Genomic DNA, 15254 nt, shown 5'->3' on the forward strand with positions numbered 1-15254 from the left:
AGAATTTAACCTTGTTTTTGTTCTTTAAGAAGAGAAACTTGAAAATATTATTCATCCATAAGAAAGAGGAAATCCTACCATTTGTGACAACATGGATGGACCTTGAGGGCATTATGCTAAGTGAAGTCAGTCAGAGGAAAGCAAATACCGTATGATCTTATATACATAAAATCTGAAAAACCAAGCTCATAGATACAAAGAACAGACTGGTGGGTGCTGGGGTGGGGGTGGGGGACATACAAAATGGGTGAGTGGACAAAAGTCACCAACTTCATGGAGCCTCTTTGGAGAACAGTGTGGAGATTCCTCAAGAAATTAAAAATAGAACGTCCCTATGACCCTGCAATTGCACTACTGGGTATTTAACCCAAAGATACAGATGTAGTGAAAAGAAGGGCCATCTGTACCCCAATGTTTATAGCAGCAATGGCCACGGTCGCCAAACTATGGAAAGAACCAAGATGCCCTTCAATGGATGAATGGATAGAGAAGATGTGGTCCATATACACTATGGAGTATTATGCCTCCATCAGAAAGGATGAATGCCCAACTTTTGTAGCAGCATAGACGGGACTGGAAGAGATTATGCTGAGTGAAATAAATCAAGCAGAGAGAGTCAACTATCATATGGTTTCACTTATTTGTGGAGCATAACAAATAGCATGGAGGACAAGGGGTGATAGAGAGGAGAAGGGAGTTTGGGGAAATTGGAAGGGGAGGTGAACCATGAGAGACTATGGACTCTGAAAAACAACCTGAGGGGATTGAAGTGGCAGGGGGGTGGGAGGTCGGGGTACCAGGTGGTGGGTATTATAGAGGGCACAGATTGCATGGAGTACTGGGTGTGGTGCAAAAATAATGAATACTGTTATGCTGAAAATAAATAAAAAATAAAGTTAAATAAATAAATTAAAAAAAAAGTCACCAACTTCCAGTCATAGATAAACAAGTCATGGGATGTAACGTAAGACATGTGACTCTAGCTAACAATACTGTATTGCTTACTTGCAAGGTGCTAAGAGAGATAATCCTAAAAATTCCACCACAAAATAAAAGGTTTGTAACATAATAAAAATACATATGGGGATGCACATTAACTAAACTTACGGAGGCGATCATTTTGTAATATATACAAATACTGAATCATTATGAAAGTAATACAAAGTTATAGGTCAGTTATAGCTCAACTGTTTGAAAAAGGAGAGAAACTTGAGCTATGTACATACAGGACAGGAAGATCTGGGTAGAAAAAGAGCTTGAAAAACCAGCCAAAGGGACATCCAATTAATCAAAGTCCCACAGAGACAGGGAAGGGTAGTCTAGACTAGAGTACAGATGTGCTGCTTTTCTTTTGTTGGAAAAACACAAAAAGGGAATGAACCTTTATTTTTTAAGATTTGTTTATTTGAGAGAGAGAGAGGGTGTGTGAGTGCAAGCTTGAGGGCGGGGGAGGCAGAGGGAGAGAGAGAGACCATCTCCAGCAGACTCCATGCTGAGTGCAGAGCCAGGTGCGGGGCTCGATCTCATGACCCTGAGATCACAACCTGAGCCAAAAGCAAGAGTTGGATGCTCAACCGACGGAGCCACCCAGGAGCCCTGGGAACAGACCTTTATTAAGTATTCATTTTGCTAGAGACCAGGCTAGGTAGTTCTAATAAATGGTTTCATTTCATCTTTCCAGCAAACCCACCAGGACTCTTGTGACACAGAAGTTCCTGTGTCTGGAATCCCGGGGATTTAGCTGTTCTGTATTTGTGCTATTTCCAAATGTAGAGTTCCCAATGGTCACAAAGTCTCCTTATGGGCCCAGCACAATTTATTATGGCAAGAAATAGCTACATAAACAGTCAAACTTAAAAATAAAGAAAAACAACTGACAAAAATACAAAATCTTGGTGCCTGTACCAATGGTTTTCTCACATACCTGAGAGCCATGTTGTGGGTGGCCGTTCCCAGAGCTCTCCACCCCAGGATGCACAGGGCAAAGGACAGGGTCACTAAAGCAGAGTCCTCATCACTGTCCAGGTTCTTGGAGGGCTGGAAGAGCAAGGATGTTAATTCAACTTTCCCAGGGATTCCATCACACAGCGACACAGAGTCATATCTCAGGGGGCTTTGTAAGTCAGCCATTGGGGTCACTTGGTCCCGTACCGTGACCCAGGGATGGGGGAACTCTCTGATTCCTGAAACACTCTCTCCTGTGGTTGGAGAGGGAAAAAATTGAAATGAGGGAGCTACTTTTGAGAAGCTGTCATTGTCCTTGGTTTCATTCCTAAGAGGCTGTGTTCATCTCCAAGTGTCCTCAGCGCGGGAACAATAATGCCATGAGACCCAACTGTGGGAGTGGGTTGAACCATCTTGATTGCTAAACAGATTGGTTCCCCGGTCCATGATTCAATACCCTGCATTTTGGCACAGATAATCCTTTTTATTTGGAAATCTCAAAAAGCAGCTCTACACAAAGAGGTTTCCAGAGCTTCAAATCCATGCCAAAGGCTTAAAATTGCACTAACCCTGAGCACAGCATAGAGGGAAATATACCTTCCAAGTCTCCTTCGCTGGAGACAGGGTATATGGATTCTTCCTTTAAAATTCTGCTTACGTGTTAAACAAACACTTATCCAAACACCAATGTTCTTGCTGCTCTATTTGATCATTGTCTACCATACAGCCTAAGCAGGAATGGACTTTATAAAATGCTCCTCATGTTTCAAATTTAACCCAACACCTCTAGCCCCACTTTCCTGACCCTTCTGTGCACAGTACTGAATCCATTCTAGATATACATTGCAGAAGCTGGTGCGGGTTATCCCCTGGAGACACGGGAGGTAGTCATCATCCACGTTAATGTTGAACATGGCAAGGTCACGCTCAATGTAATGCCACTTGGAAAAAGGCTGCAAGACTTCAGAAAGGATTCATTTTTGATCCAGGAGAGAAGTTTGGGGGACTTCCCAGCACACCCTGCAGCTTGGCTCCCCCTCCTCTGCCCCGGGCCCCCTCCCCTCCCTTCACCAGGGCATGAGGAGAATCGATTCCTTTCACCCAGAGAACACAGAACATGCCCAATCCTTGCAAACCATGCCCCGCTTCACTTGACGTAGGCAGAAATTCCATGAGGGAGACAGAGTCAGTGAACAGTGTGAAATCCTTCAGAATCTGTCAGGATGGAATGGGTACAGCACTAAGTAAACCTGATAAGTGAGGATGGGGAAAATGAGTCGATGACAAGGAACCTGATCCATGTTGAAAGCAAGACCTCTTCTGAATGCGTTCACCATATCTGTCCTTCAGCAGGGATTCTCCCGGTTCCTCATTTTAATTGTAAAATCGACCTGTTCTATCAGACAATTGCCCTGTGCACATTCTAGGAGAGGGGCCCTGGCAGGAAGCTCCACGTGTCCGGGTTTCACGCTCCCCATTTTGCAAGGTAAGCGATAAGCCCCTCTCCTTTCTGAAAGGCCTGGACGGGAACAATGGCAGCGGGAAAACCCAGCCCTCATGGAAAGCTGATTTCTTGACTGCAAAGAGGGTTTTGAACACTAATAAACCGAGGGGAGGCGGAGAAGGCACCAGAGAAAACCTCCAGTCATCAGGAAGGAAATGATTTCAAATATATTCATAGAGGGTGGCAGAACTGACCCAGTTTATTAGGAGGTTAAAAAAAAAAAAATCCTTTTGTGTAATGGAATGATTCCAAGCTTTTCTTCCTTCTTGATTTGCCTACCCAATATAAGTAATAATAGTCATGACACAAAGAAAGAAACTCTGAGCTCTTGAAACTTGAAGCAGCCCAGCACAACAAAGGTCATTTTGTTTACCACGTAACCAAGGCTATAGAAGAAAACACTCATTAGTTTTTACCCTAAAATGCTGCTTCTCCTGCCACTCAGCACTCCTGACACTTTCTTTAACTAACTCCACGGGGTGATAAGCCCAGGTTCTGAGCTACCCCTTACCAAAGGGCGGGCAAGCCCTGAGTGCCGTATTTAGAGAAAGCCTCACTGGAACAGTCCCGTCGGTGGTGACGTGAATTAACAGGACGTGCCAGGAGGCCCCATATGCCCCCAAGTCTCAGCCCCTCCTGAGCACCGACTCGGAATTTAAGAGAAATCTGTTTCTATGGAGCACAAATATGTCTGTAGTCACTCCCAAGCCTCATTGTGTATTAAATCACTTAGGAAAGTAATTTAAAAATACAGGTGCTAAGGCCCTTCCCCAGGCCCAGGGAATTGGAATTTCAGGGCAGGACATGCAAATCCATAATTAGCAGCATATTCAGGGAGTGGGTTGCCACAGGGCTGCCCCCGGCTCGTGAGGAGACCCCACAAGAGAATGCACCATCGCTCTTTGTGCCTCTCCCACCCCACCCGAAACTCTCATGTTGGCATCAGCCCCCTTTTTTGGAAAACAGAGTTAATGACATTGTTCTCCCATAAACTAAATACTACCTGGCAGATTCCAAGGGTGGTCAGGGCTCCTTCAGCCTCGCCATTTGCATATTATCCTGGATTTCTTTCTCAGATTTCAAATTGCCATTTTAGAAAACATACAGGAGGGCACCTGGGTGGCTCAGTGAGTTAAGCCGCTGCCTCCGGCTCAGGTTATGATCTCAGGGTCCTGGGATCAAGTCCCGCATTGGGCTCTCTGCTCAGTGGGGAGCCTGCTTCCTCCTCACCCTGCCAGCCTCTATGCCTACTTGGGATCTCTTTCTGTCAAGTAAATAAATAAAATCTTAAAATCTTAAAAAAAATGCAAGGAATTGGGAGACATGTTTCTTGGAGTTACGAGAGGAGAGAAGTGAGTATCAATTTACTTACTAGTGCACGGGAGGGATTTATTAAGAAGCAGGCCCCGGAGGGTGCCCCCAAGGCCTCTGGAAAAGCCAAGAGGGTAAACCCAGAAAAAGTATATCCTTCCTTCTCCCTCACTCTTGGTGACTTGCTCTGTGGCCACCCACATGCCTGGCTCATGGGAAGGCTGTCTCTGGGGGGGGTCCCAGTTCACAGAGATGTGGCTCAGTAGTGAACCCCATTCTCAACACGAAGACCTACAGTGGGCCGATCAGACTGTCACCAACATCTGAATCCCATCTGTGTAGACTGCTGTGGCCCAGATCCAGGACCCATGTTACCTTTGTTCATTTAGTCCAAAAAAATGCCCTGGACACCGCCCTATGCAAGTCATCACACTGAACCCTGGGGACCCAGAGAGGAGTCCGGTGCGTGCGGCTCCTGTGCTGAGGGAGCTGCTACAGGGTGAGTAGGAGAGATTTCAGAGCAAGGCGAGGTGAATGTCTGCACAGCCCCAGGGGAGCTTGTGTGCAGAGGGGCAGTGGGGGTAGCTGGAGGATACCTGGCGGGGTGGGGGCAGGGACCACAGGGAATGTGTGTGCAAAGGCGGGGGTGGGGAGGATGGGGCAGAGTGGAAACCACCGCAAACAACACGGGGGCTCTGGGCAGTTTCTGTGTGGGTTCCAGGCTGCCCAGAATGCACATTCCCCACCCCGCTCAGCTGACATGGACAAGCTTCTAACCACCAGGATACAACAGGGACCTACTGTGGCAGCTGCCAGGAGCCTTTCTCGGGGACCACAGGTGCATGCCTGTGGATTTCCTTTCCATCGTTTTAAGCTTCCATCTAGGAGCACGAAGTCTCCAAAGTGGTGCAGCAGGTGGCAGAAGGAACCCAGGAGCCTAGGACTTCCCGGCATGGAGCTGCCACCCCCTTCCTCGTTCACTTGTGAGACAGACAGACTTCTCACAGGAGCGTACCACGGCTCTTTCAGGACCCACTGACAAATCCAGGTTTGGCTCTGGAAGAAAACGTCTTGCAGCCTAGTTCATAAAGCCGAGGGAGTGAACTGTGGGGTCAGAAGGCAGAAGCTCACAGCTCCCCGATCTGCTTTCCAAATCTCCCCCCACGTATATGAGACTGGGTGAAACACTGATGGTTTGGGTGGGGTAGGATGGAAACTTGTGCATCAAGGTGGTGACCACGAGCCAAAGACCCTTTCTTACAGAGTCTGTGCAGGAGAGCATGTCACGAACATTTCTCATTGCAACTGCCTGGGGATGTGATAATTAACGAGTTACTTAACCTTCTGACTTTTTGCAACCTGTCTTTGATTTCCTGTAAACCTTAGCGGTACTGGTGCACGCGTGGGACCCTCCGCAGTAGCTATTCCAAGTCTCGAAATGTCTTCCTTTCCAGTTGGTGGAAACCCCCGAAGCTCCAAGCCCCCGTGTTCTCTTTCTGTTTCGCATTTCCTCATCTCTGCCGGACCCCCTCTTTCAGCCTCAGCGGGTGGGCATCTGGGTTCGCAGATGGATGAGCATCTCCGTGGGAAAAGGCATTAAGATGTGGGCCCCTCTGAGGCCAGGCTGCAGGGCTCCCGCAGGCAAAGTGCTCCCACAGAGCAGGAGCCAACACAAAGACCTCCTCAGCCTTGGCTGCTCCCACCTGTCCCTCCCACTTTGGAAAATGCTGTCACCCCCCTGGCCCTTTGCACCTTCACTCAAAGCTCACACTCGTTCTCTGGGAGACTCAGCTGCAAACAGGGACATTTTCTGAGGTTGGAGCGGTGGTGCAGACATGGATACTGAGCTACAGGCAAAGGATGCTCTTGTCTCCACCCAAGTGAGGATGAAAGGCTGTCGAAACTAATCCTAACTGGGCCATTTCGCTCTACTTTTGGGGCTTTCCTATTAATAGGCTCCTATTATAAAACCATTCTGGTTCTAGGGTTTTCCTATTATTAGGTTCCTATTATAAAACCATTCTGGTTCTAGAGTGGAAATGGCTGAGCATCTAAATCAATACTTGGGACACATAACCACGGAGGCCTGGAGATGTCTGGACACTGCCATTTACAATGCCCCCTCACCAGGACTCAGCTGGGTTAGAACAGACGAAACAGATCCGGGTAAGAAAAGGAACTCCCTGTGAGTGTCCAGACTTAGACAGTGACTCGGGCCATGAACCCCAAGCAAAACAAAAGCCCTAGAGGATTTTTCACAAAACCAGTGGTTCCCAAACCTAGCGGGGGCTCTGATTCAGAAGATACGGGGAAGCTTCAGAATCCAGCTTTTTGCAAAACATCTCAGGAGCCCCTTGACCCAGCCCAGAACTATTCCTCAGACAAGCATCCAGGGCCCAGGGCAGCAATACCTTGATGTAGTAGCGAATGAGGATCCTCCAGAGGTCGAACACCTGCAGCATGGTGGCTGCGCTGTTGTCTACGATGCTGCAGCCCTCCAGGATGTACTGAGTCCGTGTGATCTCCCAGGTGAGCCAGCGGAGGTGAAAGGACAGCAGGTGTGGCAGGTGGCCGGGCTGGCAGCAACAGCAGCCTCTGTCCTCCTCGTCGCCTTCCATGATGGCCTCGACCTCCCTCTGCTGGCAGTAGGTTCCTAGCAGAGGACAGACAGGATGGAAGTTATACAAGGAGTCATTGGGTCACGTCGGTTCAGAATGGACTTTCCCCTTGGACTCGTTAGAGGGGAAGATGCTAGAGAAAGTCTGGGAATCAGTGTTTAATTCTTTAATTTCCATGTGAGTTGCAAAGCTCATCGTCACTAATTCCTGTCTTCATTTGTATTCATTCTTATGGCCATCTCCTCCCCAATTTGTGTGTGTGTTAGAGGAGACAGGTTTCATGGTGCTCAAGACACCAATGGCTGAAATGTGGGATGATTATATCCTTGAGTTCCCCTTTCCAGAAACACACAGGTCGCAGCTGAGTGCGTAAGAGGTTACGTAAAGGTGGCAGGTGGAGATGTCTGAGAGTGCGTAGGAGCCTGCTCAAGAATTTTCAGGAAGGTATGCTTCCTCCTTGCTGCTTTCCCTAGAAGAACTCCATTGCCTAACTCTGCGGGCACACCACACATGCTACCCAGCCTCGAAAGTCACCTCACTTCACGTGTCTGAGGGCAGCATGTGGGGGCCCCCAGGTACACTACCAAAGGAATTCACTCCAAAAACAGGAGACGATTATGGGTGTCAACCACATCTGAAAAAGAGACAGCCTATCTTCCTCAACATCTCTGTCAATGATTTGAAGGGAAGCACACACAGTATGCCCATGACATGGTTCCTGGTACCACCTGCAAGGCAGAGCCGAAACCTAAAGTCATCTCTGCAGATGGGCGGGAGGACTGAAGGTGACCTCCTGAAAGTTAATAAAATACATGAGGTAGCCCGCATGTAGTTTCAAAAAACCAGCCACAGGGTTTGTGAATATCTAGTAGTGCATTTAACAAACACTTCAGTTGATTGTATGTATGAACCAGAAGTAGGAAAAGAGAAAGATCCTATGTGGAATGGGTTGAGAAGCCCTTGGATGTTTTTAGCTTAGGAGAAATGGAGTCTGATTTCTGTCAGAGGAGATCATGCTGGCTGCTGTTCAGAGAGTGGGCTGGAGAGGGATGAGGGGTGGGAGCCGTGGCATCAGGGAGCTGCTAGCTAACACAGATGAGACAGCAGTGATTTGGACAAAGGCCGTTGGGGGAGGCAGGGAGAAGTGATTGGGTTCTGGATCTCTCTGAAGGTAGCCTGATAGGATTTGTGAAACAATTTGGATATGAGATGTTGAAAAGATAGACAAAGAATGGTGTGAGGAGTTCTGACCTGAACGAGGTGTAAAGTGAAATTATGCTTCACAGAAGAGGTAAGATTGCCGGGGTGGGGCAGGGGGAGCGGCCTCTGGACGGGCAGATGGAAAGACAGGGAATTTTCTTTTGTCTATGTGAAGTTTTAGCTGTTCACTATTAATCAAAACGGAGATGTGGGCAGACAGTTGGATGAAGAAATCCGAAGTTCAAGGGAAAGGTTCTGGCGGAGATTCATAACATCTGAGAGAATTATCAGGAGAGAGGGGCTATTTAAATTAACCTGTGGAGAGGGGAGAGGTCCTAGAGCTGAGCCCTGAGCATTCCACTCAGAGGCTGGGAGCGTGAGGTGCTACCAAAAAAACGACTGAATAGAAGTGGCCTATGAGATCATAAGAAAACCAGAACATAGCAAAAGCAAGTTAACAAAGAAAATAAAGAGTTTCAAGGAAGAGGGAACATCAGCTATGCTAAATGATGCTTAGAGGTCAAATTACAAGAGGAATTAACTGTTAGATTTGACAATACAGAGGCGAACGATAATCTTTGCAAGAGGTTTCGGTGTCATGATGGGTGGGGGAGGGGATGGCCACTTGAGCAAACTCAAAACAGTGGGAGAGAAAAAAGCAAGGGCAGTTAGTGGAGGCAACACTTCTGAGTAGTTTAAAAATATGACTTTATTATATTTTTTACACGTATGTCGGATCGCTTGCTATTGTCCCAGAGATCACTGGTTTCTGTTCCTTTAAACTTTTTATTATTTGCATCAGTTTGAACAGTTTCTATTGCCTTGTCTTCAAGTCCACTGATCTTTTCTTTTATCCTCTAAATGTTTCACCTCAGACATTGCATTTTATTCACTTTTAGAATTTCTCTTTTTTCCTGCTGGTAGTCTCCATCAGATCATTCATTATGATCATTTTTCCTCTGACTTCCTAACAATATTAATAACTCTTTGAAACTTGTTTTCTTTTCCCTTCAACCTCTTTGGCTGTGTTTCTATTTATTGTTTTCTTTTCCTGGGATCACTTTTTTCAGCGTTTTTTCATATCTAGAAACTTATATTACACGCTGGATACTGTTGATGCTCTAGTATTGACTGTCTGGACTTTTCTGTTATGTTCTGTTAAGTCGTTAGTTTGTTTGCACATCTGCTTGATTCTTCTGAAACTCCTACTTAATCTTGAGAGTTTCTAGAGTAGACGTCTAGCGCAACGATATCTCTACTCCTGCAGCTTGGTCTTTCCAAGGTCCCAGTTGAATTCCTGGGATGTTCGACAAGGTTTCTCCACTGCATGACTGGAAGTGCTACACCTCGGCTCTGTTCGACCTCTATATCCTCCAGTGAGCTCACACCTCCAGTGAGTTCACACCTCTCCAGTTACTATTCTCTGCCACGACTCGCCTCCAACTTTTAGCAGGTGAACATTTACCCAATCACTAACGAGGATCCCTGTACAGATCTCTGCAGGACCTTCTCTGTGAAATTTGCTCTTATCCACTCCTCTGACCCACAAAGTCCAGCTTTATTAGTGATCCAGAACTCAGATTCTGCCTCGCTAGCTCAGTCCAAGAACTGTATTCTGTTTGGATGCTGCCTCCCCCTTCTACACATAAGAAAGGGCCTCCAGGAGGAGAGCAAGGGTAATGTTAGGGAGATTTCAGTGTCTTCTTTATCCCAGTTGACTGAATATATATATATTTTTCCCCAGTTTTGTAATTGTTTATGGCAAGAAGGATAATCCAGGACCTGTTAGTCAGTCATGGCTGAAAGGGCAACTCTCTGGATCCTTCGACATGTCTTCTGAGACAATTCTAACATGAGAACTCTCCCTATGTCCATTTCCATACCATTCACTTTTTCCAAGACCCCACAGTGCCTGGTACTTAGTGGGTGCTAACATCCCCTCAGGTGAGATGCCTGAATGAATGAATGACTGAATAAATGAAAGAGAGATGTGAATCCCGATCATTGCATGCACGGTATTGAAAAAATGCTCAACAAATGACATTATGCACGTGGCTGATAAATCCAGTGTCAGTACTAAGCTGCTCTACAGTACGAATGAGATGGTCCTGATGGGTCAGAGATGGAAAACTACAACCTTCAAATAATAACATACCCATGGAACTCTTAGGAAAATGGGCAATGAGATGGGAGTTGACCAGGAAAGGGACGGAGCAGGTTGTGTAACGCAAAGTGTAACAGTGAAGATCTGATCCCAGATCTTGTGACTCTGCTTGTCTTTCCCCAAGACTTAACTGCTTTTGGGTATTGGCTGAAAACACTCTTTTTAAAAACATTTCCAGGATCTCTTAGCTCATCTGCAATATCAAACTGGTAGAGATGTATATAAATACATCCCTGAACTATAAACAGTGAGTAAGTCCGACTGCATGCTCTGGGCCTTCCAGAATGAGCAATGACCATGGAGTCCTAACCAATCGTCCACCGGGCCCCTAGGACTGTGGCCACTAGACTCTGAGGATGGGGGATGTCTGGTCCCACCAAATGGCACACTGACCACCCTGGAGTTCTCCCAGCAAATGATATAATTCAGCAAGAAACTCTCGTTCCATGAAGAAGTGAGACTGTTCTTAGGCTACACAAGGAGGAAGCAGAGAGGAGGATTTTCACCTCGAATAGGTTAGCAAAACTGGTTAAATGTCATGTCCCCCCAGATCTGCATTTCTTTACAATTTCTCTCTCTGTGAGAGACTGGATGTCAGGGTTGGTTTTCTCTCCCCTTACATCAAACAAACTGGAGTGTGTGTGTGTGTGTGTGTGTGTGTGTGTGTGTGTGTGTGTGACAGTGCAATGCAGAGTTTAGACTTCCACCACGTGAATGAGGTAAGTAAAACCACACACCATGAAGAATGACACCGATAAAAGGACAGGTGGGGACACAGTGCGCCATAAAGGACCACCATCCACAGAGACATTGTAACTGCTGTGGGATTTTAATAAACACTCAGTTAAGGTAGGTCCCAGCACCTTCTCTTAGGAAACACCTTTTGTTCCTTTTACAGGATCGTACTGTAAAAGAAGAGGAAACTAAAAGACCCAGTATCTTCCATACGTGCACTAATTTGCTGCTCACGGGCAAGTCAGGACCCCAGTCTTCTTGGAGAGGCTCATGCGGTTCAGAGCGTGTCCCCTCCAAAGGGAGCACCAGAGGCCAACTGTCCCCACACTGTGACCTCTTGCACCATCCGTGTCAATGAATGACGAGTGGGCTGGCTGTTTCACTCTGCGTTTCCACTGAAACTGACTCCTCGCATTTTTTCTATCACAGCGTTCTCATGATCTAAGTCAGCGGGCCACAGGAAGGCATTCAGTAAATAATTTTTGAATTATTTTGACAGTGTCCTAGGGTCTTAGTTCTGATAGACAAGAATGCCTACTTAAAGCAGCAGGAATTAATGTTTTGAACTGAAAATATATCTAGTAGATCCCAGATATCTTGCCACACAGGCTATATATCCATTTCCTGAGTGTGGCCACAGTGTGAGGCAGCTGTTCCTGCCCAAAGACACTTTCTGCCTCTCTTTGATGGTTCCCCAGACAGCAAGCACTGCTCCCCTTTAAGTGCTGTCTGCCATATCTACCAGCGACAGGCTGGGTCTGACTTATTTTTTCACACTTATTTCCCAAAAGGAATGAAGTCAATTTAAGAAGACATATACGGTACAATGGAAAATGATACAATTTAGGTAAAAAGGGGGATAAGAAAAAAATAGACAAAGCCAGAATGATGTCGAGGGACACTAACTATATTCTGTGATACCCTATCTATTTACTGAAGGTGGGCCACAGATCGCACCGGGGCTTTCTAGAAGCCAATGTACAAAGAGAACATGCATAGTTTCTTGTGTCTCTGAGACAACAACAAAATAATTCCTTGCAAGAGTCATAGCTATTTCTGGCAAAGACACCAAAAAGATAATATTCCCAGGACCCTAATAAAAGGAATATTTCAGAACACAGTGAACACCGTCCTTAATGGCATTGCCCAGAAAGTACAAACACCAGCTTCAGCGAGCTGTTCTAATACGGCCCAAGAGCCATAAAGAAAAATCATAAAATCACCTCTATGGGTGGCCAAAGAGTTCAGCCTTAAGTATGTGGTTCTTGCGTCTTCCAAGGGCAGATGTCAGGGACTCCTTAGGGACAGGAGAACTTCATCCTTTTGAGGAAATCCTTGCTATGGACGGTTTCTCTCCACCCAGTTCTGACAATTATTGTGTACTGAGTGGCAGTGGATTTTACTGTGTCCCCCCCCAACAAGCCCAGAAATGTAGATATTCTGTGTAGCTGGTGAGAGAAGCAGAACCCTGCCCTCGTTGTCAGCCAGACCAGAGGTAGAGCCGACATTCTCTTGGGAAAGTCAGAAAGCCAAAGTGAACAGTTGCCTGAACAGAAGGTCCCGTAACCAAAACTCAATTCGAAACGTCCTCCATTCCATTCCAGACAGCCTCATGGGGGGGAAGGGCCATCCAGGCTGGGAAGGCAGGCCCAAGGAGAGAGGACTTGGGGAAAGGAAGTCAGCCACTTCCCCTGAGGGGAAGCAATGGGAATGGGGATTAGGGAACGGGCTGTTCACCAAGAGGTCAGAAGATATTAAGGAGATGCTGGGCCATTATGTGATGGGGACTTCAAAGGGACACATTAAAAATGGTTCCCTGCAGCCAGAAGGCTTCCCTGATAGAAAATGTCAGCTTGCAGTACGATTTTCTGGTGAGAACACGCAGGAAGAAGCCTAAATGCATGACAAATTGTACAGATCAGGCCTCTCGACCCTACAACTTTCCTTACCCGACGCATGTACTTTGAGAAACACCACTCAGGTGCCCCGAAGCGTCCAACGGGATTCCACAGAAAACCCCACGTGTTGTCCCTACTGCATGCAGCGCTCTCCAGGAACAGCGTTTCAAAGCAACTTCACTGGACATTGATCTGAGCTGCACTTCCATACGGTCACTGCCTTCATGGGCCCAGCGTGCCAGACACCGGGCTAGAGTTTTACAGATGCTGAGCAACGAGGCCACCAGGAGGGGACTGACAGGAGAGAACCAGTCCCTGGCCACAGTGCACCATAATTAGGCAAAGATCTGATTTAGTCCGTGCGTTTCAAGCTGCCAGGGGGACTCAGAGACACACACTTGGGGATGTGTGTGGATTTTATAAATGGTATTCTCTCTTTGGGTCACAGTAAAGATCCTTTCTGAATTGCCATGGCCACTAAGGAGGAGGTCACCAGATACGGTCAAAGCTAAGCTCAGAGCAGTTCACTTCCATGAACATTTGGACCTTACACGTGCATGTTACATGTGTGTGACAGAGCACGGGCCCAGCCAGCTGGAGAAATGCCGCACCCCCCAACAGTGAGCTTCTCATGTGGTGCCAGACCCGTAATGATAGGCATGCTAATGGGGGAAACCTAAACCAGCATTGTCTCCTGTTAGCGGGTGATATCAAGGAGCTGTTATGTGACCGGGCAAAATAATATCAGAGAAGACTTTTTAAGGTTTTTGAATTATGGTCAATTTCAGGAAAGTCACAGTGCGATTTGCCTACCCCACCCCACCCCCAGCCCCGCAAACCTCCTCTACAGTTTTAAAGTCACAGAGATGCCTTTCTCTGGCCCCCCTCAGCCCCACTGCTTCTCGGGGACAATGCTGGTCATCTATCCCCAGCTTCCTGCCCTGGGAGGAGCTCTCTGTATCTGCTAGCCTTCACCAGATTTAATTTCTGGGAAGAAATAATTATTCTAACAAAAATATGTATTTATATGCGAAACTATCCTATTACACATCCCGTCTTTTGCCGGCTACACATCCATCCGATAAGCACCCCCTTGAAATTAATCCGAACTTAATGATGGAGAAAAAGATGGCCAGGAATGTGTGCAACACAACGGAGGTCAGGAGCCGAAGTGAGTCAAGGGGTAGGACTGGTCTCCTGAGACACTGAATGAGTTTAGTTCTTTATTATTTTACTGGATAGTTTCTCCTCTAGTCCCAGGTTCCAGACCTTCAGCAGCATTGGACTTGGGCACCTTTTAAGTATCACAGGGAGAATCTGGAAGTGTATCAGGCCAGTGTGCAGTAGGGGGGAAATATGTTAGATTAATTTATACACATTTGATTCTGTGGGCCCAGCAGAGATTTTTTTTAAAGATTTTATTTATTTATTTGTCATAGAGAGAGAAGTGAGAGAAAGCACAGGCAGACAGAGTGGCAGGCAGAGGCAGAGGGAGAAGCAGGCTCCCTGCCAAGCAAGGAGCATGATGTGGGACTCGATCCCAGGACGCTGGGATCATGACCTGAGCCGAAGGCAGCCACTTAACCAACTGAGCCACCCAGGCGTCCCCCAGCAGATATTTTTATTGTAACTGTTTTATATTCTGAGGAGACTCAATTTGTTATAAAACATACCCACATGAATAAAAATTCTCTTGTGCTCTGTTCGGCAAGCAGGATTTTAAATGTGGTGAAATGCTTTCCAGGGAAACAGCATTGTTTTTTCTCAGAGACTTTGTATTTCAAAACCTCATCTATTTGTGTAATATTGTTTAAAGATTTTATTTATTTATTTGACACAGAGAGAGAGATCACAAGTACGCAGAGAGGCAGGCGGGGGGG

The 15254-nt window shown here is 46.6% G+C and overlaps 1 protein-coding gene across 1 annotated transcript in view; it reads right to left on the reverse strand.

Moving 5' to 3' along the window:
• Positions 1-15254, reverse strand: part of LOC123388163 (pecanex-like protein 2) — a 71396-nt gene that overhangs the window by 23070 nt on the left and 33072 nt on the right. Inside the window, 4 exon segments of the mRNA XM_045067370.1 lie at positions 1925-2037; positions 2727-2905; positions 2908-2950; positions 7147-7412. Coding sequence (XP_044923305.1) covers positions 1925-2037; positions 2727-2905; positions 2908-2950; positions 7147-7412 — 601 coding nt within the window.

This window comes from Mustela putorius, unplaced genomic scaffold, assembly GCF_011764305.1.
Source record: "Mustela putorius furo isolate JIRA1106 unplaced genomic scaffold, ASM1176430v1.1 tig00003890_pilon_pilon_pilon, whole genome shotgun sequence".
Lineage (NCBI taxonomy): Eukaryota > Metazoa > Chordata > Mammalia > Carnivora > Mustelidae > Mustela > Mustela putorius.